Source organism: Anomalospiza imberbis, unplaced genomic scaffold (genome assembly GCF_031753505.1).
Source record: "Anomalospiza imberbis isolate Cuckoo-Finch-1a 21T00152 unplaced genomic scaffold, ASM3175350v1 scaffold_61, whole genome shotgun sequence".
In the NCBI taxonomy this organism is placed as follows: domain Eukaryota; kingdom Metazoa; phylum Chordata; class Aves; order Passeriformes; family Viduidae; genus Anomalospiza; species Anomalospiza imberbis.
In genome coordinates this window covers 323,472-344,948 of record NW_027100224.1, presented here as the reverse complement: position 1 = coordinate 344,948, position 21,477 = coordinate 323,472, and the positions used below count along the sequence as shown (strand labels likewise).

The 21,477-nt window shown below is 57.9% G+C and overlaps 2 protein-coding genes across 2 annotated transcripts in view; both read right to left on the bottom strand.

Moving 5' to 3' along the window:
• LDLR (low density lipoprotein receptor) overlaps positions 1 to 14,443 on the bottom strand; it is a 15,365-nt gene extending 922 nt beyond the window's left edge. Inside the window, exons 1-10 of the mRNA XM_068178880.1 lie at positions 14,329 to 14,443; positions 12,438 to 12,833; positions 11,423 to 11,548; positions 10,557 to 10,679; positions 9,189 to 9,311; positions 4,147 to 4,312; positions 3,259 to 3,477; positions 2,024 to 2,142; positions 1,702 to 1,841; positions 856 to 1,006 (exon numbers count right to left, since the gene is read on the bottom strand). Coding sequence (XP_068034981.1) covers positions 856 to 1,006; positions 1,702 to 1,841; positions 2,024 to 2,142; positions 3,259 to 3,477; positions 4,147 to 4,312; positions 9,189 to 9,311; positions 10,557 to 10,679; positions 11,423 to 11,548; positions 12,438 to 12,833; positions 14,329 to 14,443 — 1,678 coding nt within the window. The remainder of the gene's footprint in view (positions 1 to 855; positions 1,007 to 1,701; positions 1,842 to 2,023; positions 2,143 to 3,258; positions 3,478 to 4,146; positions 4,313 to 9,188; positions 9,312 to 10,556; positions 10,680 to 11,422; positions 11,549 to 12,437; positions 12,834 to 14,328) is intronic.
• A 2,290-nt stretch (positions 14,444 to 16,733) lies between these two features.
• Positions 16,734 to 21,477, bottom strand: part of SMARCA4 (SWI/SNF related, matrix associated, actin dependent regulator of chromatin, subfamily a, member 4) — a 30,860-nt gene continuing 26,116 nt past the window's right edge. The window contains 7 exon segments of the mRNA XM_068178813.1: positions 16,734 to 16,884; positions 17,665 to 17,804; positions 18,277 to 18,409; positions 19,117 to 19,218; positions 19,313 to 19,421; positions 20,195 to 20,445; positions 20,957 to 21,175. Coding sequence (XP_068034914.1) covers positions 16,852 to 16,884; positions 17,665 to 17,804; positions 18,277 to 18,409; positions 19,117 to 19,218; positions 19,313 to 19,421; positions 20,195 to 20,445; positions 20,957 to 21,175 — 987 coding nt within the window. The 3' untranslated portion in view covers positions 16,734 to 16,851.

Here is a 21,477-nt window from a genome sequence, read left to right as displayed (position 1 = left end):
GGTTATTTTGGGTTATTTTTGGTTTTTTTTGGGTTTTTGGGGTTATTTTGGGGTAATTTCAGGGTTATTTTGGGTTATTTTTCAGGTTATTTGGGGTTACTTTTAGGGTTTTTTTGGGGGTAATTTCGGGGTTATTTTGGGTTATTTTTGGGGTCTTGGGTTTTTGGGGTTATTTTTGGGGTGTATTTGGGTTATTTTGGGGTTACTTTAGAGGTTATTTTGGGTTATTTTTGGGGTGTTTCTGGGGTTATTTTGGGATATTTTTGGGGGTATTTTTGGGCTGTATTTGGGGTGTTTTTTGGGTTAATTTAGGGTATTTTTGGGGTTATTTTGGGGTATTTTGGGGTGTTTTTGGGGTGTTTTTGGGGGGGTTTTGTGGTATTTTTAGGGTGTTTTTGGGGTGTATTTAGGATATTTTTGGGGTGATTTCGGGGTGTTTTTGGGGTATTTTGGGGAATTTTTGGGGTTTTTTTGGGGTGGTTTTGGGGTGTTTTTGGGGTATTTTGGGGGTGGTTGTGGGGTGATTTCAGGGTGTTTTTGGGGTATTTTGGGGGTGTTTTTGGGGTGATTTCGGGGTATTTTGGGGGGTGGTTGTGGGGTGATTTCAGGGTGTTTTTGGGGTATTTTGGGGGTGTTTTTGGGGTGTTTTTGGGGTGATTTCGGGGTATTTTGGGGGGTGGTTGTGGGGTGATTTCAGGGTGTTTTTGGGCTATTTTGGGGGGTGTTTTTAGGGTGTTTTTGGGGTATTTTGGGGAGTGTTTTTGGGGTGGTTTTGGGGTGTTTTTGGGATTTTTTGGGGTATTTTGGGGGGTGATTTCGGGGTGTTTTTGGGGTGATTTCGGGGTGTTCTGGTACCTCTGGGCTGCCGGGCGGGGTGCAGCACCACCACGGCCTCGGGGCTGAAGAGCTCCTGGGCCAGCAGCCGGGGGGGGGAGGGGGAGGAGCCCCCCCGGAGCCGCGTGGCCACCAGGGACCCCCGGGGGGGGTCGGTCCAGACCAGCCAGTCCTGGGGGAGGGGCGGGGGTCATGGGGGGTCACGGGGGGTCACGGGAGGGGTCACGGGGTCATGGGGGGCCATGGGGGGGGTCACGGGGGGTCATGGGGGGTCAATGGAGGGGTCACAGGGGCGTCACAGGGGGTCATGGGGTCATGGGGGGGTCAGGGGGTGGTCATGGGGGGGTCACGGGGGGTCATGGGGGGTCACAGGGGGTCATGGGAGGGGTCACGGGGTCATGGGGTCATGGGGGGGGTCACAGGGGTCAGGGGGTCATGGGTGGTCAATGGGGGGGTCAATGGGCGTCATGGGGGGGTCACGGGGGGTCACAGGGGGGTCACAGGGGTCAGGGGGGTCACGGGGGGTCAGAAGGGGGAGGGGCGGGGTGGTCACAGGGACATTGGGGGGGGTCTGGGGGTGGTGGGGGGGGGTCAGTAGGACACGGGGGGGTCCTGATGGCCATTGGGGGGGGTCACAGGGACGTGGGGGGGGGGGGGTCAGGGGGACACGGGGGGGGTCTGGGGGTCACGGGAGGGGCTCAGGGGGACACGGGGATCCCCGGGGGGGTCCTGCTGGACTTTGGGGGGGCTCAGGGGGACACGGGGGGGGTCTGGGGGTCACAGGAGGGGCTCAGGGGGACACGGGGATCCCCGGGGGGGTCCTGCTGGACTTTGGGGGGGGCTCAGGGGCACACGGGGGGGTCTCACCTGGAAGACAGCGAGCCCCAGGGGCTGCCCCAGGTGCCGGGGGTCCCGCAGGTGCGTCCGGCGGCCGCGCCCGTCCAGGCCCACGCTGGACACGGCCTGGAGGCGCCCGTCGGCCCAGTACAGGCGCTGGGAGGACTGGTCTGGGGGGAGGGGGCCGGGGGCGTCACTGGGGGCACCGGGGGGCGGGGGGGGGGTCGGGGGGGCCAGGGGACGCTCCGGGGGCATTTTTGGGGTCACGCTGGGGTCGCGTCCGGGGCGTTTTTGGGGACATTTTTGGGGCGCCTTTGGGGAGGTTTTTGGGGTCGTTTTCGGGGAGCCTCACCCAGCGCCAGCCCCTGCGGCCGCTCCACGTCCTCGGTCACCAGCGCCTCGGGGGGCGCCCCGTCCTGAGCCCCCCGCGTGATTTGGGGCCGGGACCCCCAGTCCGACCAGTACAGGAACCTGGGGGGGGGGCGCCGGGGTCACCTGGGGACCCCCCGGACCCCCCCAGGACCCCCGGGCCCCCGTTTTGGGGCTGTTTTGGGTTTTCAGGCGTGGGTCTGGGGCTGACTTGGGGCCATCTTGAGCTATTTTGGGGCTGCTTTGATCCATCCGGGGGAATTTTGGGGCTGTTGTGGTTATTTTCAGGCTGTTTTGGGTATTTTGAGGACATTTCGGTTGTTTTGGGGCTGTTTTGGGATATTTTGGGATATTTTTGGTGTCACCCCCCTCCCCCATCCCCGTTCTGGGGGTCCCTCGTCACCGCCCAGGGCCGTGTCTGGGGTTTTGGGGCTGGCTTTGGGCAGATTTGGTTATTCTGGTGCTGTTGTGGGCTGTTCTGGGGTATTTTGGGGCTGTTCTGGGGTATTTTGGGGCTCTTTTGGGATATCTTGGGGCTGTTCTGGGGTATTTTGGGGCTGTTCTGGGGTATTTGGGGCTGTTCTGGGGTATTTTGGGGCTGTTCTGGGGTATTTTGGGCTGTTCTGGGTATCTTGGGGCTGTTCTGGGGTATCTTGGGGCTGTTCTGGGGTATTTTTGGGGCTCTTTTGGGATATCTTGGGGCTGTTCTGGGGTATTTTGGGGCTGTTCTGAGGTATTTTGGGCTGTTCTGGGGTATTTTGGGGCTGTTCTGGGGTATCTTGGGGCTGTTCTGGGGTATTTTGGGGCTGTTCTGGGGTATTTTGGGGCTCTTTTGGGATATCTTGGGGCTGTTCTGGGGTATTTTGGGCTGTTCTGGGGTATCTTGGGGCTGTTCTGAGGTATTTTGGGCTGTTCTGGGGTATTTTGGGGCTGTTCTGGGGTATTTTGGGGCTCTTTTGGGATATCTTGGGGCTGTTCTGGGGTATTTTGGGGCTGTTCTGGGGTATTTTGGGCTGTTCTGGGGTATTTTGGGGCTCTTTTGGAATATCTTGGGGCTGTTCTGGGGTATTTTGGGGCTGTTCTGGGGTATTTTGGGCTGTTCTGGGGTATCTTGGGGCTGTTCTGGGGTATTTTTGGGGCTGTTTTAGGCTGGTTTTGGCTATTTTGGGGCCGGTTTTGGTATTTTTGGGTATTTCGGGTGTCGCCCCCCGCCCATACCCGTTCTGGGGGTCCACCACCACGGCCCAGGGCCGTGTCCGGGGGTCCCGGTGCAGCGTGCGCTGGCGCGAGCCCGAGCGGTCGGCGACGGCCACGCGGCCGGAGCCGGGCTCTGTCCAGTAGAGCAGCCCGTGTGTCCAGTCCAGGGCCAGCCCGGCCGGAGCCCCCGGGCCAGTGACCACGGCCAGGGGCACGGCCGGGCCCGCGGCCAGCGGGGCTCTGGGGGGGAGGGGTGGGGGTCAAACTGGGGGCACTGGGGGGACTGGGAGGGGATTTGGGGGGAGTGGGGGTGGATTTTGGGGGGCCCCAGGTGGATTTGGGGTTCCCAGGGTGGATGTTGGGGTCCCAGGGGAGGATTTTGGGGTTCCCGGTGTGGATTTTGGGATCCCAGGGGAGGATCTGGGGTCCCAGGGAATTTTGGGGTCCCAGGGAGGATTTGGGGTGGATTTTGGGGTCCCAGGGAATTTCGGGGTCCCAGGGGAGGATTTGGGAGTCCCAGGGAATTTTGGGGTCCCAGGGGAGGATTTGGGGTGGATTTAGGGGTCCCAGGGAATTTTGGGGTCCCAGGGAGGATTTGGGGTGGATTTTGGGGTCCCAGGGAATTTCGGGGGTCCCAGGGGAGGATTTGGGAGTCCCAGGGAATTTTGGGGTCCCAGGGGAGGATTTGGGGTGGATTTTGGGGTCCCAGGGAATTTTGGGGTCCCAGGGAGGATTTGGGGTTGATTTTGGGAGTCCCCAGGGAATTTTGGGGTCCCAGGGGAGGATTTGGGGGTCCCAGGGAATTTTGGGCTCCCAGGGGAGGATTTGGGGGTCCCAGGGAATTTTGGGGTCCCAGGGAGGATTTGGGGTGGATTTTGGGGGTCGCCGGGGGATTTTGGGGTTCCTCACGTGTAGATGCGTCCCTCGCTGGGGTCCCCCCAGAACAGGGCCCCCCCCTCGATGGCCACGTCCAGCGCGGCCGCGTGCTTCAGCGCCCCCCGCAGGACGCGGGGCTCGGCGCCGCCCAGCGCCAGCAGCTGGTGCCGGGTGCCCACCACGAGGGTCCCGGGGGGCCCTGGGGGACAGGGGTCAGCAGAGACGCCAAAAACACCCCAACAGCACCCCAAACATCACCAAAAACAGCCCAAAAACACCAAAGCATCACCCTAAACATCACCCTAAACATCACCCCAAAAACACCCCAAAGACACCCCAAAAAACACCCAAAAAACACCCCAAACACACCCCAAAAACACCCCAAACACACCCCAAAAACACCCCAAAAAACACCCCAAACACACCCCAACATCACCCCAAAAACACCCCAAAATCACCCCAACATCACCCCAAAAACACCCCAACATCAGCCCAACATCACCCCAAAGACACCCCAACATCACCCCAAAAACACTCGAAAAACTCCCCAAAAACACCCCAAACACACCCCAACATCACCCCAACATCACCCCAAAAACACCCCAAAAACACCCCAAAATACACCCCAAACACACCCCAAAAACACCCCAAAAACACCCCAAACACACCCCAAAAACACCCCAAAAACACCCCAAACACACCCCACCATCACCCCAAAAACACCCCAAAAACCGCCCCAAATACACCCCAAACACACCCCACCATCACCCCAAAAACACCCCAAACACACCCCAAAAACACCCCAAATACACCCCAAAATACACCCCAAACACACCCCAAAAACACCCCAACATCACCCCAAACACACCCCAAAAACACCCCAAAAACACCCCAAAAACTCCCCAAAAACACCCCAAATACACCCCAAAATACACCCCAAACACACCCCAAAAGCACCCCAACATCACCCCAAACACACCCCAAAAACACCCCAACATCACCCCAAAAACACCCCAAAAACCACCCCAAAAACACCCCAAACACACCCCAAACACACCCCAAAATCACCCCAAAGACACCCCAAACACACCCCAAAACCACCCCAAACACACCCCAAAAACACCCCAACATCACCCCAAAAACACCCCAAAAACCACCCCAAAAACACCCCAAACACACCCCAAACACACCCCAAAATCACCCCAAAAACCACCCCAAAACCACCCCAAACACACCCCAAAAACACCCCAAAGACACCCCAACATCACCCCAAACACACCCCAAAAACACCCCAAAAACACCCCAAAAACACCCCAAAAACCACCCCAAAAACACCCCAACATCACCCCAAACACACCTCAAAAACCACCCCAAAATCACCCCAAACACACCCAAAAAACACACCAAAAACATCCCAAAAACACCCCAACATCACCCCAAAAACACCCCAAACACACCCCAAAAACACCCCAAACACACCCCAAAAACACCCCAAACACACCCCAACATCACCCCAAAAACACCCCAAACACACCCCAAAAACACCCCAAACACACCCCAAACACACCCCACCATCACCCCAAAAACACCCCAAAAACACCCCAAAAACACCCCAAAAACACCCCAACATCACCCCAAAAACACCCCAAACACACCGCAACATCACCCCAAAAACACCCCAAAAACACCCCAAAAACACCCCAAACACACCCCAAACACACCTCAAAAACCACCCCAAAATCACCCAAAAACTCCCCAAAAACACCCCAAACACACCCCAAAAACCCCAAAAAACACCCCAAACACACCCCAAAAACACCCCCAACAACACCCCAAAAACACCTCAACATCACCCGAAAAAACACCCCAACATCACCCCAAATACACCCCAAACACACCCCAAAAACACCCCAAAGACACCCCAAAGACACCCCAAATACACCCCAAAAACACCCCAAAAACACCCCAAACATACCTCAAAAAACACCCCAAAATCACCCCAAAAACTCCCCAAAACACCAAAAAACACCCCAAACACACCCCAGCATCACCCCAAAAACACCCCAACATCACCCCAAACACACCCCAAACACACCCCAAACACACCCCAAACAGACCCCAAAAACACCCCAAACACACCCCAAAAACACCCCAAACACACCCCAAAAACACCCCAAACACACCCCAACATCACCCCCAAACACACCCCAACATCACCCCAAACACACCCCAAAAACACCCCAAAAACACCCCAAAAATACCCCAAAAACACCCCAAACACACCCCAAAAACACCCCAAACACACCCCAAACACACCCCAAAAACACCCCAAACACACCCCAAACACACCCCAACATCACCCCAAAACACACCCCAACATCACCCCAAACACACCCCAAAAACACCCCAAAAACACCCCAAAAACACCCCAACATCACCCCAAAAACCCCAAAAAACACCCCAAACACACCCCAAAAACACCCCCAACAACACCCCAAAAACACCCCAACATCACCCCAAACACACCCCAAAAACACCCCAAACACACCCCAACATCACCCCAAACACACCCCAAAAACACCCCAAAAAACACTCCAAACACACCCCAAAAACACCCCAAAAACCACCCCAAAACCACCCCAAACACACCCCAAAAACACCCCAACATCACCCCAAACACACCCAAAGACACCACAAAAACACCCCAACATCACCCCAAAAACACCCCAAACACACCCCAAAAACACCCCAAAACCACCCCAAACACACCCCAAACACACCCCAAAACCACCCCAACATCACCCAAAAACACCCCCAACAACACCCCAAAAACACCCCAACATCACCCCAAAAACACCCCAAACACACCCCAAAGACACCCCAAAAACACCCAAATACACCCCAAAAACACCCCAAAATCACCCCAAAAACACCCAAAATACACCCCAAACACACCCCAAAAACACCCCAAACACACCCCAAAAACACCCCAACATCACCCCAAAAAACACCCCAAAAACCCCAAAAAACACCCCAAACACACCCCAAAAACACCCCCAACAACACCCCAAAAACACCCCAACATCACCCCAAAAACACCCCAAACACACCCCAAACACACCCCAAAGACACCCCAAAAACACCCCAAATACACCCCAAAAACACCCCAAAATCACCCCAAAAACACCCAAAATACACCCCAAACACACCCCAAAAACACCCCAAACACACCCCAAAAACACCCCAACATCACCCCAAAAAACACCCCAAAAACACCCCCAAAAACACCCCAAACACACCCAAAAACACCCCAAACACACCCCAAAAACACCCCAAACACACCCCAAAACACCCCAAAAACACCCCAAACACACCCCAAAAACACCCCAAACACACCCCAAAACACCCAAAAACACCCCAAAAACACCCCAAACACACCCCAACATCACCCCAAAAAACAACACAAAATACACCCCAAAAACACCCCAAAACACACCCTAAAAACACCCCAAAAACACCCCCAAAACACCCAAAAAACACCCCAAAAACACCCCAATATCACCCGAAAAACACCCCAAAAACCACCCCAAAAACACCCCAAAAACACCCCAAAAACACCCCCAAAACACCCCAAAAACACCCCAACATCACCCCAAAAACACCCCAAAAACACCCCAACATCAGACGGAATAACCCCAAAGTCAGACAACCACAAATCACCCCGAAATCAGAAAAAAATCAGATAAAATAACCCAAAATCAGACGAAATTACCCCAAAATCAGATAAAATAACCCCAAAACCAGACAAAACCTCCCCAAAATACCCAAACATTACCCCAAAATCATCTCAGAATCACCCCAAAACCAGACAAACTAACCCAAAATCAGAAAAATCACCCCAAATCAGACAAAATCACCCCAAAATCAGACAAAATCACCCCAAAAATCAGAGAAAATCACCCCAAAATCAGAGAAAATCACCCCAAAATCAGACAAAATCACCCCAAAAATCAGACAAAATCACCCCAAAAATCCGAGAAAATCACCCAAAATCAGAGAAAATCACCCAAAATCCAATGAACTCACCCCAAAGTCACCCAAAGTCGCGTATTTTGGGCTATTTTGAGTTATTTTAGGGCATTTTGGGGTCATTTTGTTCCATTTCAGGGTATTTCTGTGCTGTTTTGGGGTAACCGTGTCCCATTTTGGGGTATTTTTGTGATTTTTTTGGGGTAATTGTTTCCCATTTTGGGTATTTCTGTGCTGTTTTGGGTAATTGTGTCCCGTTTTGGGACCCATTTTGGGGTATTTCTGTGCTGTTTTGGGTAACCGTGTCCCGTTTTGGGTATTTTTGTGCTATTTTGGGGTAACTGTCATTTTAGGGTATTTCTGTGCTGTTTTGGGTAACCGTGTCCCATTTTGGGTATTTCTGTGCTCTTTGGGGTAATTGTTTCCCATTTTGGGGTTTTTTTTGTGCTATTTTGGGGTAACCGTGTCCCATTTTGGGGTATTTCTGTGCTGTTTTGGGGTAACCGTGTCCCATTTTAGGGTATTTCTGTGCTGTTTTGGGGTAACCGTGTCCCATTTTGGGTATTTCTGTGCTGTTTTGGGGTAACTGTGTCCCGTTCTGGGTATTTTTGTGCTATTTTGGGTAATTGTGTCCTGTTTTGGGACCCATTTTGGGGTATTTCTGTGCTGTTTTGGGGTAACCGTGTCCCATTTTAGGGTATTTCTGTGCTGTTTTGGGGTAACCGTGTCCCGTTTTGGGTATTTCTGTGCTGTTTTGGGGTAACTGTGTCCCATTTTGGGGTATTTTTGTGCTGTTTTGGGTAACTGTGTCCCGTTCTGGGTATTTTTGTGCTGTTTTGGGTAACTGTGTCCCATTTTAGGGTATTTCTGTGCTGTTTTGGGGTAACCGTGTCCCATTTTAGGGTATTTCTGTGCTGTTTTGGGGTAACCGTGTCCCATTTTGGGGTATTTCTGTGCTGTTTTGGGGTAACCGTGTCCCATTTTGGGGTATTTCTGTGCTGTTTTGGGTAACCGTGTCCCATTCCGGGCTCCCGGGGCTCACCCACCGTGGCACGTGCGGTTGTCGGGCTCCAGCCCCAGCCCGGGCGGGCACAGGCACTCGTAGCCCAGCCGCAGGTCCCGGCAGCCGTGGGAGCAGCCCCCGGCCCCCGCCAGGCACTCGTTCACCCCTGGGGGCACGGGGGCGTCAGGAAACCCCAAACCCCAAAATCCCCAAAATCCCAAATGCCAGAATCCCCAAATACCCAAAATTCCCAAACCCCAAACCCCAAACCCAAAAATTCCCAAACCCCAAATCCCAAAATCCCCAAAATCCCAAATGCCAGAATCTCTAAATACCCAAAATTCCCAAACCCCAAACCCAAAAATTCCCAAACCCCAAACCCCAAAATCCCCAAAATCCCAAATGCCAGAATCCCCAAATATCCAAAATCCCCAACCCCAAAACCCAAACCCAAAAATTCCCAAACCCCAAACCCCAAAATCCCCAAAATCCCAAATGCCAGAATCTCCAAATACCCAAAATTCCCAAACCCCAAACCCCAAATCCAAAAATCTCCAAACCCCCAATCCCAGAATCCCCAAATCCCCAAAATCCCCAACCCCAAATCCCCAAAATCCAAAAATCCCCAAAATCCCCAAAACCCAAATCCCCAAACCCAACCCCAAAACCCCAAATCCCAAATCCCAAAATCCCCAAAATCCCAACCCCAAGTGCCAAAATCCAAACCCGAAATCCCAAATCCCCAAAATCCCAACCCCAGATCCCAAATCCCCAAATCACCAAAATCCCAAATGCCAGAATCCCCAAATCCCCAAATCCCAACCCCAAATACCAAAATCCCAAAATTCCAAAACCCCAAATGCCAGAATCCCCAAAACCCCAAAAACCCAAAAATCCCCACCCCAAAAGGGACCGGGACCCCAAAATCCCGGGGAGGAGAAGTCGGGGGTGGGGGGGAAGGGGGGTTTGGGGGGGTTTTGGGATGGTCTGAGCGGGTTTTGGGGTTTTGGGGGGAATTGGGTTTTTTTGGGAGGATTTGGGGGGGTTCTGGGGGTGGGATTTGGGGGGGATTTGGGGGGGTTCTGGGGGTGGGATTTGGGGGGATTTGGGGGGGATTTGGGGGGGTTCTGGGGGTGGGATTTGGGGGGGATTTGGAGGGTTCTGGGGGTGGGATTTGGGGTTTTCTGGGGAGGATTTGGGGGGTTCTGGGGGTGGGATTTCGGGTTTTTTGGGGAAGATTTGGGGGGTTCTGGGGGTGGGATTTGGGGCGGATTTGGGTTTTTTTGGGGAGGATTTGGGTTTTTCTGGGGAGGATTTGGGGGGGTTCTGGGGGTGGGATTGGGGGGGTTTTGGGGCGGTTTTGGGGGGGCTTTGGGGTTTTTTTGGGGGCGGTTTTGGGGCCCCTCCTCACCGCACTCCTTGAGCGGCTCGTCGGACCAATCGCGACAGTGGCGCTGCCCATCGCAGACCTGCGCTATCGCGATACACTCCCCCGAGCGGCAGCGGAAGCGGTGCGGGGCGGAGCACGACGGGACTGGGGGGGAGGGGAGAGGGGTCACGGACCGAGGGACCCCCACAACATCCCCCGAAACTCCCCTGAAAGCATCCCAAAACATCCCCAAAAACCCCGAAACATCCCGAAAACCTCCCTAAAAATCCCCCAAAACCCCCGAACATCCCCCAAAAACCACCCCAAAACCATCCCCAAAACCCCAAAATGCCCCAAAACATCCCCCAAAACCCCAAAACATCCCTAAAACCCCCCAAACCACCCGAAAACCTCCCTAAAAATCCCCCAAAACCCCCGAACATTCCCCCAAAACCACCCCAAAACCATCCCCAAAACCCCAAAATGCCCCAAAACATCCCCAAAGCCCCCAAAACATCCCTAAAACCCCCCAAACCACCCGAAAACCTCCCTAAAAATCCCCCAAAACCCCCGAACATTCCCCCAAAACCACCCCAAAACCATCCCCAAAACCCCAAAATGCCCCAAAACATCCCCAAAGCCCCCAAAACATCCCTAAAACCCCCCAAACCACCCGAAAACCTCCCTAAAAATCCCCCAAAACCCCCGAACATTCCCCAAAAACCACCCCAAAACCATCCCCAAAACCCCAAAATGCCCCAAAACATCCCCAAAAACCCCAAAACTCCCAGAAAAACCCCAAAACACCCCCAAGAACCCCAAAGCACCCCCAAACCGCGGCCGCGGACCCCCCCAACCCCCCCCCTGACCCCCCAAATCCCCCCCAGCCGCCCGCCCCTCCCCCTCACCGTCGGGACACGCCTCCTCGTCGTCCCCGTCGCGACAGTCGGGGGTCCCGTCGCAGGCGCGCGCCGCGGGGATGCAGCGCCTGTCGCGACAGAGGAGCTGCCCGGGGGGGCACGGCGGGGGCGGGGCTGCGGGGAGGGGGCGGGGTCACAGGGGAGCGACCGCTCCCAGTTCAGCCCAGTTCAGCCCAGTTCAGCCCAGTGCCCCCCAAACCGCTCCCAGTTCAGCCCAGTTCATCCCAGTGCCCCCCAAACCACTCCCAGTTCAGCCCAGTCCAGCCCAGTGCCCCCCAAACCGCTCCCAGTTCAGCCCAGTCCAGCCCAGTGCCCCCCAAACCGCTCCCAGTTCAGCCCAGTCCAGCCCAGTTCAGCCCAGTTCAGCCCAGTCCAGCCCAGTGCCCCCCAAACCGCTCCCAGTCCATCCCAGTCCATCCCAGTCCATCCCAGTACCCCTCAGACCCCTCCCAGTCCATCCCAGTCCATCCCAGTGCCCCCCAAACTGCTCCCAGTTCAGCCCAGTCCATCCCAGTCCATCCCAGTGCTCTCCAAACCCCTCCCAGTCCCTCCCAGTCCCTCCCAGTTCATCCCAGTACCCCTCAGACCCCTCCCAGTCCATCCCAGTGCCCCCCAAACTGCTCCCAGTTCAGCCCAGTTCAGCCCAGTTCAGCCCAGTGCCCCCCAAACCGCTCCCAGTTCAGCCCAGTCCATCCCAGTGCTCTCCAAACCCCTCCCAGTCCCTCCCAGTTCCTCCCAGTCCATCCCAGTACCCCTCAGACCCCTCCCAGTCCATCCCAGTCCATCCCAGTGCTCTCCAAACCCCTCCCAGTCCATCCCAGTCCATCCCAGTGCCCCCCAAACCGCTCCCAGTCCATCCCAGTGCTCTCCAAACCTCTCCCAGTCCATCCCAGTCCCTCCCAGTTCATCCCAGTCCATCCCAGTTCATCCCAGTTCATCCCAGTGCCCCTCAGACCCCTCCCAGTTCCTCCCAGTTCCCCCCAGTGCCCCCCATCGCGCTCACCGCACCCCTCCTCATCGGAACTATCGCGACAGTCGGGGGTCCCGTCGCAGCGCCACCTCCTGGTGAGGCACTCGCCGGACCCGCAGGAGAACTGCAGGGCGGGGCAGGCGCGGGGGGGCCGGGGGGGCCCGCACAGCCCCTCCCCCTCATCCTCCCCGTCGCGACAGTCGCGATCGCCGTCGCAGCTCCAGAGGCGCGGGATGCAGCTCCCGTCGCGACAGCGGAACGAGGAGGGGGGGCAGGGGGGGGGAGGGGAGGGCGAGGGCCAGGGGGGAGGGGCGCAGCCCAGCTCGTCCCGCCCGTCCGGACAATCGCGATCGCCGTCGCAGGCGAAATGTCGCGACAGGCACGAGCCGTCCCCGCACAGGAGATGGTCCGGGGGGCACGGGGAGGCCGCTGGGGGGGGGAAATGGGGGTCAGGGAACCCCAAAAACGGAGCGAAAATCAAAATATCCCCCGGAAAACCCCCAAATGAACCCCCAAATGAACCCCCAAATGAACCCCAAAAATCACCCAAAAATTCACCCCAAAAATCAACCCAAAAATCAACCCAAAAAATCAAAATATCCCCCGGAAAACCCCAAAATTCACCCCAAAATGAACCCCCAAATGAACCCCCAAATGAACCCCCAAATGAACCCCAAAAATCACCCAAAAATTCACCCCAAAAATCAACCCAAAAATCAACCCAAAAAATCAAAATATCCCCCGGAAAACCCCAAAATTCACCCCAAAATTCACCCCAAAACTCACCCCAAAATGAACCCCAAAAATCACCCAAAAATTCACCCCAAAAATCACCCCAAAATGAACCCCAAAAATCACCCCCAAAATGAACCCCAAAAATCAAAATATCCCCCGGAAAACCCCAAAATTCACCCCAAAATTCACCCCAAAAATCAAAATATCCCCGGGAAAACCCCAAAATTAACCCCAAAAATCACCCTAAAATGCCAAATAACCCCGGGAAAACCCAAAAATTTACCCCAAAATTCCAAATTGCGCCCGGGAAACCCCAGAATTCAACCCAACAACCAAAATGTCCCCCGGGACCCCTGAGCTCCCCCTGTTCTGGGGCTCCTGGTCCCATTCTGGGGATTTTATCCCCATTTTTGGAGGCTTCATCTCCATTTTTGTGGATTGTGTCCCCATTTTGGGGTGTTTTATCTCCATTTTTGGGTGCTTTCCCCCCGTTTTGGGGTGGTTTATCCCAGTTTTGAGGTACTTTATCCCCACTTCGGGGGTTCCGCTCCGACTTTGAAACTTCCGATCGAATTTTGGAGTTTGACCCCAACTTTTGGGCCGTTCCCGCCCCTTTTGCGCCCGTCCCGCTCCCATTTTTGGCCACTTTTAATCCCACCTTCGGCTCCCCATCCCCTTTTGGGGCTCCCGCTCCCATTTCCGGGGTTTTTTCCCTCATTTTTGGGGTTTTTCCCCTCATTTTTGGGGTTTTTTCCCCTCATTTTTGGGGTTTTTCCCCTCATTTTCCCCCTCCCCTCCCGGCCCCACCCGGGCGCGCCCTCCCCGCGCGCCGCGCTCTGATTGGCTGCAGCAGGCCCCGCCCCCGCGGGTGGCCAGTCTGGCCTCAGCCAATGGGAGCCGCGTCCGCCGCGGGGCGGGGCGGGCCGCGCGCGCTGATTGGCTCTTCCCGGAAAGGGTGGGGCTGAGTGGGCGGGGCCTCCCAAGCGGTGGGGCGGGGCGGTGACACGTGGGGGGGCCCGGGTGGGGTCACGGGGGGGACCCCCAAAACCGCCCCGCTCCCCCCGGTCCCTTCCCCCCCCCCGGGATCCCCGGTGCCCTCCCCGCCCCCACGTGGGTCTGGGGGCGTGGGGGGGGAGCCCCCACCCCCTCGCGGACCCCCCAAAATCCCCCCGGGCCCCTCCCCCCCCACCTGTGCTCGGTGTCGCCGCCGCCGCCGCCGCTCCCAGGAGGAGCACGAGGATCCCGGCGGTCCCGGACCCGCTCGCGGCCGTTCCCGCTCTTCTCCCGCTGCTGCCGGGACCCATCCCGGCCTGTCCCGGTTCCTTTCCGCTGGTTCCGGGCTCTGTCCCGGTTTTCCAACCGCGGTTCGTGTCCTCGAGCTCACCGGGAGCGGAGCCGGGGCTCGGAGGGATCCGGGAGCTCCGGGCGGATCCCGGTCCCGGCTGCTCCCGGTGCCGATCCCGGTTCCGGTGCCGATCCCAGTACCACCGGTCGCTGCCGGTGCCGGTGCTGATCCCGGTCCCGGTCGCTGCCGGTGCCGATCCCGGTCCCGGTGCCGATCCCAGTACCGGTCGGTCCCGGTGCTGATCGCGGTGCTGATCCCGGCGCCGGTCCCGGTGCCGATCCCGATCCCGATCCCGGTCCCGATCCCGCTCCCGGTCGCTGCCGGTGCCGCTCCCTCCCCGCGTTCCCGTGGCCGCGGGTCCCGTCGGGCCCCATTTAACGGGCGCGGGGAGGAGCTCGGGGCGTTCAAAAAGGGGGAGGGAGGGGCGGGAAAACCGGGAATGAGGGGCGGGAAAAGGGGGTGGGAAAACCGGGAGTGAGGGAGGGGAAAAACGGGAATGAGGGGCGGGAAACGGGGAATGAGGGAGGGGAAACCGGGAATGAGGGACGGACGGACGGACGGACAGGCGGGACCGGGGCACACGCGGACACCGGAGGGGGGACCGGAACACCGGGATGGGAAAAGGAAACCGGGAGGGGAGAGCGGGAAGGAGAAAAATCCGGGAAAAGGGGAGGAAAAGCAGGAGGGAAAAACCGGGAAAAGCGGGAAGGAGAAAGGGGCTCCATTTTCCCATTTTCCATTCCCAGGGAGCCCCCAAATCCCCAGAGAGCCCCCAAAAACTCCTCGGGAGCCCCAGATCCACCCCCATCACCCCAAAAACCCCTCGGGAGCCCCAAAATCCCCAGAGTGCCCCCAAAAATCCCTCGGGAGCCCCAGATCCACCCCCATCACCCCAAATCCCCAGAGTCACCCCAAAAACACCCCCCAAAAACCCCTCTGGAGCCCCAAAATCCCCAGAGTGCCCCCAAAAACTCCTCTGGAGCCCCAAATCCACCCCCATCACCCCAAAAACCCCTCTGGAGCCCCAATTCCCCCCCCAGGTCACCCCAAAAACCCCTCTGGAGCCCCAAAATCCCCAGAGTGCCCCCAAAAACCCCTCTGGAGCCCCAAATCCCCCCCAGGTCACCCCAAAAACCCCTCTGGAGCCCCAAAATCCCCAGAGTGCCCCCAAAAACCCTTCTGGAGCCCCAAATCCCCCCCAGGTCACCCCAAAAACCCCTCTGGAGCCCCAAATCCCCCCCAGCCCCCCTGGAGACGACTCGGCTCCCGTTGGATTAATTTATTAATTAATTATCGACTGCTGGGAATCCAGGGACAGCGACAGCGCCGGGGTCGGGAGGATCCTGGGGATGGGAGATGGTCCGGGACAAGCTGGGACCACCCAGGATGATCCAGGCTGGGACACTCGGGGGGGTGAGATGATCCAGGACAATCCAAGGCTGAGCTCAGCTGATCCAGGATGGATTTAGGACCACCCAGGATGGATTTAGGATGATCCAAGAGGATTTAAAACCACCCAGGATGGATTTAGGATGATCCAGGAGGATTTAAAACCAACCCAGGATGGATTTAGGATGATCCAAGAGGATTTAGGACCACCCAGGATGGATTTAGGATGATCCAAGAGGATTTAGGACCACCCAGGATGGATTTAGGATGATCCAAGAGGATTTAGGACCACCCAGGATGGATTTAGGATGATCCAGGAGGATTTAAAACCAACCCAGGATGGATTTAGGATGATCCAAGAGGATTTACGACCACCCAGGATGGATTTAGGATGATCCAAGAGGATTTAGGACCACCCAGGATGGATTTAGGATGATCCAAGAGGATTTAGGACCACCCAGGATGGATTTAGGATGATCCAGGAGGATTTAAAACCAACCCAGGATGGATTTAGGATGATCCAGGATGGATTCTGGATGATCCAAGAGGATTTAGGATGATCCAAGAGGGTTGAGGATGATCCGGGGTGGGTTTAGGACCAACCCAGGATGGTCTGGATCGCTCCGGACAATCCACATTTGGGATGGTCCAGGCCAACTCGGGACAATCTGGATCTGGGACGAGCAGGGACAACTTGGGAGCACCTGGAAGAAGCCGGGATGAGCCCAGCCGGACCCTCCAGGACGATCCGGGACCCCCTGGGATGATCCAGGAGCTCCGGTGGCGGCGGCGGCGCCGCTCCTGGTATAAATACGGGCGAGGTTGGGCGCAGGGGGGGTCTCGGTTTTTTGGGGATTTTCAGGATTTTTGGGAATTCCGGCGTCGCTGCCATCGGAGCTACGGGGGACAACGGGGGGATTTGGGGGGCACGGGGGGGTCTGGGGGTTCGCAGAGTTCTGGAGCCGTGGAATGTTGGGGTCAGTCGTCCTCGGTGCCGCTGCCGGAGCGATCCTGGGAAAAAAGGGGAAACGGGAAAAGGGGTCAGGAATTGGGGGTCGGGATTTGGGGGTCAGCCCAGGATCCTTGGGTGAAGGATCGGGGTCACTGCCAGGGTTTGGGATTTGGGGTCACTGCCAGGGTTTGGGATTTGGGGTCACTGCCAGGGTTTGGGATTTGGGGTCACTGCCAGGGTTTGGGATTTGGGGTCACTGCCAGGATCTGGGATTTGGGGTCACTGCCAGGTTTTGGGATTTGGGGTCACTGCCAGGGTTTGGGGTCACTGCCAGGGTTTGGGGTCACTGCCAGGATCTGGGATTTGGGGTCACTGCCAGGTTTTGGGATTTGGGGTCACTGCCAGGGTTTGGGGTCACTGCCAGGGTTTGGGGTCACTGCCAGGATCTGGGATTTGGGGTCACTGCCAGGGTTTGGGATTTGGGATCACTGCCAGGATTTGGGATTTGGGATCACTGCCAGGATCTGGGATTTGGGGTCACTGCCAGGGTTTGGGGTCACTGCCAGGGTTTGGGGTCACTCCTGGCTTTGGGGTCACTGCCAGGATTTGGGATTTGCGGTCACTGCCAGGTTTTGGGATTTGGGGTCACTGCCAGGATCTGGGATTTGGGATCACTGCCAGGATCTGGGATTTGGGGTCACTGCCAGGTTTTGGGATTTGGGGTCACTGCCAGGCTTTGGGGGCTCAGCCCAGGATCCGGGGTGCGGGTGAAGGATGGGGGTCGCTCCCTGGATTTGGGATCTCTCCCGGGATCCAGGCTCCCTCCGGGCCCCCCTCACCTCCTCCTGCTCGTCCTCGCTCTCGTCGTCGCTCAGGAGGGGTTTGGGGCGCCCCCCTCGCCCCCCCCGGCGCCGGCCCTTCCCGCGTTCCGGAACCTTCTCCTTGCGGCCCAGGCGGATCTTCACCTTCACCGAGCGGGCTGGGGGATGCAGAGCCTCCAAATGATCCTGAGCCCCCTCCCGACCCCATCCCGATCCCATGGATCCCACTGATCCCACTGATCCCAATCCCATTCACCCAATCCCACATCACACTGATCCCATTGATCCCACGAATCCCATTGATCCCATCCCACCAATCCCACTGATCCCATGGATCCCACTGATCCCATTGATCCCAATCCCATTCACCCAATCCCACATCACATCGATCCCACTGATCCCACGAATCCCATTGATCCCATCCCACCAATCCCACTGATCCCATGGATCCCACTGATCCCACTGATCCCAATCCCATTCACCCAATCCCACATCACACCGATCCCATTGATCCCATGGATCCCATCCCAGTCCCATACCCTCCCGATCCCATCCCAATCCCACTGATCCCACCCCACCAATCCCACTGATCCCATGGACCCCACGGACCCCATCCATCCCAAGGCCCACCCTCGGACTCGGATCCTTCCTCCTCTCCCTCCTCCTCCTCCTCGCTCTCCTCTCCGTCGCTCTCCTCCTCCTTCTCCACCTTCTGCCGGACGCTGGTGAACACGGACTGGAGCACGATGGAATCCTCGTAGATCTGGGGGAGCGGGGCATTCCGGTCACTCCAGGTCATCCCTGGTCATCCCTGGTTGCTCCTGGTCATCCCTGGTCACTCCTGGTCATTCCAGGTCACTCCTGGACATTCCTGGTCATTCCCAGTCACTCCAGGTCATCCCTGGTCATCCCTGGTCACTCCAGATCATCCCTGGTCATTCCAGGTCATCCCTGGTCATCCCTGGTCACTCCTGGACATTCCTGGTCACTCCAGGTCATCCCTGGTCATCCCTGGTCACTCCAGGTCATCCCTGGTCGCTCCTGGTCATCCCAGGTCATCCCTGGTCACTCCTGGTCATCCCAGGTCATCCCTGGTCATTCCAGGTCATTCCAGGTCATCCCTGGTCATTCCAGGTCATTCCAGGTCATCCCTGGTTGCTCCTGGTCATCCCTGGTCATTCCCAGTCACTCCAGGTCATCCCTGGTCATCCCTGGTCATTCCAGGTCATCCCTGGTCATCCCTGGTCCCTCCTGGTCCTTCCTGATCATTCCTGGTCACTCCTGGCCATTCCAGCCCACCCCTGGTCATTCCAGGTCACTCCAGGCCATCCCAAGCTGTTCCAGGCCACTCCACTCCAGGCCATCCCAAGCTGTTCCAGGCCACTCCTGGGGCCACTCCAGCCCATTCCAGGCCACTGCTGGCCATTCCCAGGTGCCACCCCATCCCACCCCGGGGGCTCCTGCCCGTACCAGGGAGCCCTCGAGGTTGAAGGTCTGGGCGTTCTGGCACAGCAGCATCACGTCCTTCTCCAGGTCGTTGAGGCTCCGGTACTTGTGGTTACGGATCCGCTCCTGGCAGCAGGAACGGGGATCAGGGGGCAGCCCTGGGGAGGGTCCCGGTGGATCCCGGTGGATCCCGGTGGATCCCAGTGGGTCCCGGTGGTACCTTGATCTTCTTGAAGTCCACGGGTTTCCGGATGAGCTCGTAGTACTCCGGGAGCTCCTTGCGGGACGGGAGCTGGATGAAAACCTCGCTCAGCTGCCGCCCGCTGCTGCTGCGGGGGGAAAAGGGCGTGAGGGGCGGCCTTCCTCGTCCTCATCCTCATCGTCCCCTCGTCCTCATCATCGTCATCATCCCCTCATCCTCATCGTCATCGTCCCCTCGTCCTCATCATCCCATCATCGTCATCGTCATCATCCCGTCCTTATCATCCCCTCATCCTCATCACCTCTTCATCCTCATCCCATCATCGTAATCATTCTCATCATCCCATCATCCTCATCATCCCCCTCATCCTCATCATCCCCCTCATCCTCATCATCCCGTCGTTATCATCCCCTCATCCTCATCATCCTCATCACCTCTTCATTCTCATCCTCATCATCATCCCATCATCGTCATCCTCATCCTCATCCTCCCATCATCCTGATCATCCTTGGACTCATCATCCCCTCATCCTCATCATCCCACCTGGAACCCCCCAGGAACCCTCAGGAACCTCCACGAACCCCCTGGAACCCCCCAGGAACCCTGAGGACCACCTGGAACCCCAAGGAGCACCTGGAACCCTCCAGGAACCCTCCAGGAACCCTCCAGGAACCCCCTGGAACACCCTAGGACTACCTGGAACCCCCCAGGAACCCTGAGGACCACCTGGAACCCTGAGGACCACCAGGAACCCCCTGTGACCCCCCAGGACTACCTGGAACCCTCCAGGAGCCCCCAGGACCACCTGGGACCCCCAGGAACCTCCAGGAACCCCCCGGGAGCCCCCAGGAACCCCCCAGGAGCACCTGGGACCCCCCGGACCAGCCGTGCCCACCTCACCTGTCCTTGTACTTGATGACGGCGTCGACGATCTTGCGCATCTTGCGGGTCAGGGGGGGCGGGTTTGGGGACAGCTTCTCGGCCGGGGGGCGCCCCCGCTTCTTCTGCTTGCGGCTCTCCTCGTCCTTGTCGCGGCCCCGCGCGCTCGGGGGCGGCCCCGCGGGGCCCTCGGGCTCGCGCTTCCGCTTCCGCGAGGATTTCTTCTGCCGGACCTCCTCCTCGATCTCCTCCAGCGTGCCCTCCTCGATGGCCTGCGGGGCGGGGACGGGGCCGTGCGGTGGGGAGCCGCGGGGATTGGGGAGACACGGGGATTGGGGAGCCGCGGGGATTGGGGATCCACAGGGATTGCGGATCCGCGGGGATTGGGGATCCACGGGGATTGGGGATCCGCAGGGATTGGGGATCCATGGGGACTGGGGAGACACGGGGATTGGGGAGACACGGGGATTGGGGATCCGTGGGGATTGGGGATCCACAGGGATTGGGGATCCACAGGGATTGCGGATCCGCGGGGATTGGGGATCCATGGGGACTGGGGAGACGCGGGGATTGGGGATCCCAGCCCCTCCAAGTGTATCTCCATTCCCCCAGGTGTATCTCCACCCCCCCAGGTGTATCCCCACCCCTCCAGGTGTATCTCCACTCCCCCAGGTGTATCTCCATTCCCCCAGGTGTATCTCCACCCCCCCAGGTGTACCTCCACCCCCCAGGTGTATCCCCACCCTGCAGGTGCGTGCCCCAGGTGCCTCCGCCCGGGCCTACCTTGAGCCACTGCTTTTCGGTCAGGGAGTCGCTGTAGTCCACCTCCTTGCGGTGCCGCGAGCCGCGCCCGAACATCTTCTCCTCCTCCTCCTCGCAGGTGAGCCGCTCCACCTCGGCGTCGTCCTTCAGGATCCACGACGGGAGCTCGTCCTCCTCCATCAGCCGCGGCTTCCGCTTGGGGTTCCGCGCCTCCTCCCGCCGCCGGTCCAGGTCCATGCGCTGCGGGGGCCGGCAGGGTCAGGGGGGCCGGGGATGGGGCCACCTGAGGTGGGCTTGGGGCCACCTGAGGTGGGCTTGGGGCCACCTGAGATGGGATGGGGCCACCTGAGATGGGATGGGGCCACCTGAGGTGGGCTTGGGGCCACCTGAGATGGGCTTAGGGCCACCTGAGGTGGGATGGGGCCACCTGAGATGGGATGGGGCCACCTGAGGTGGGATCGGGGCCACCTGAGGAGGGATCAGGGCCACCTGAGGTGGGATGGGGCAACCTGAGATGGGATGGGGCCACCTGAGGAGGGATC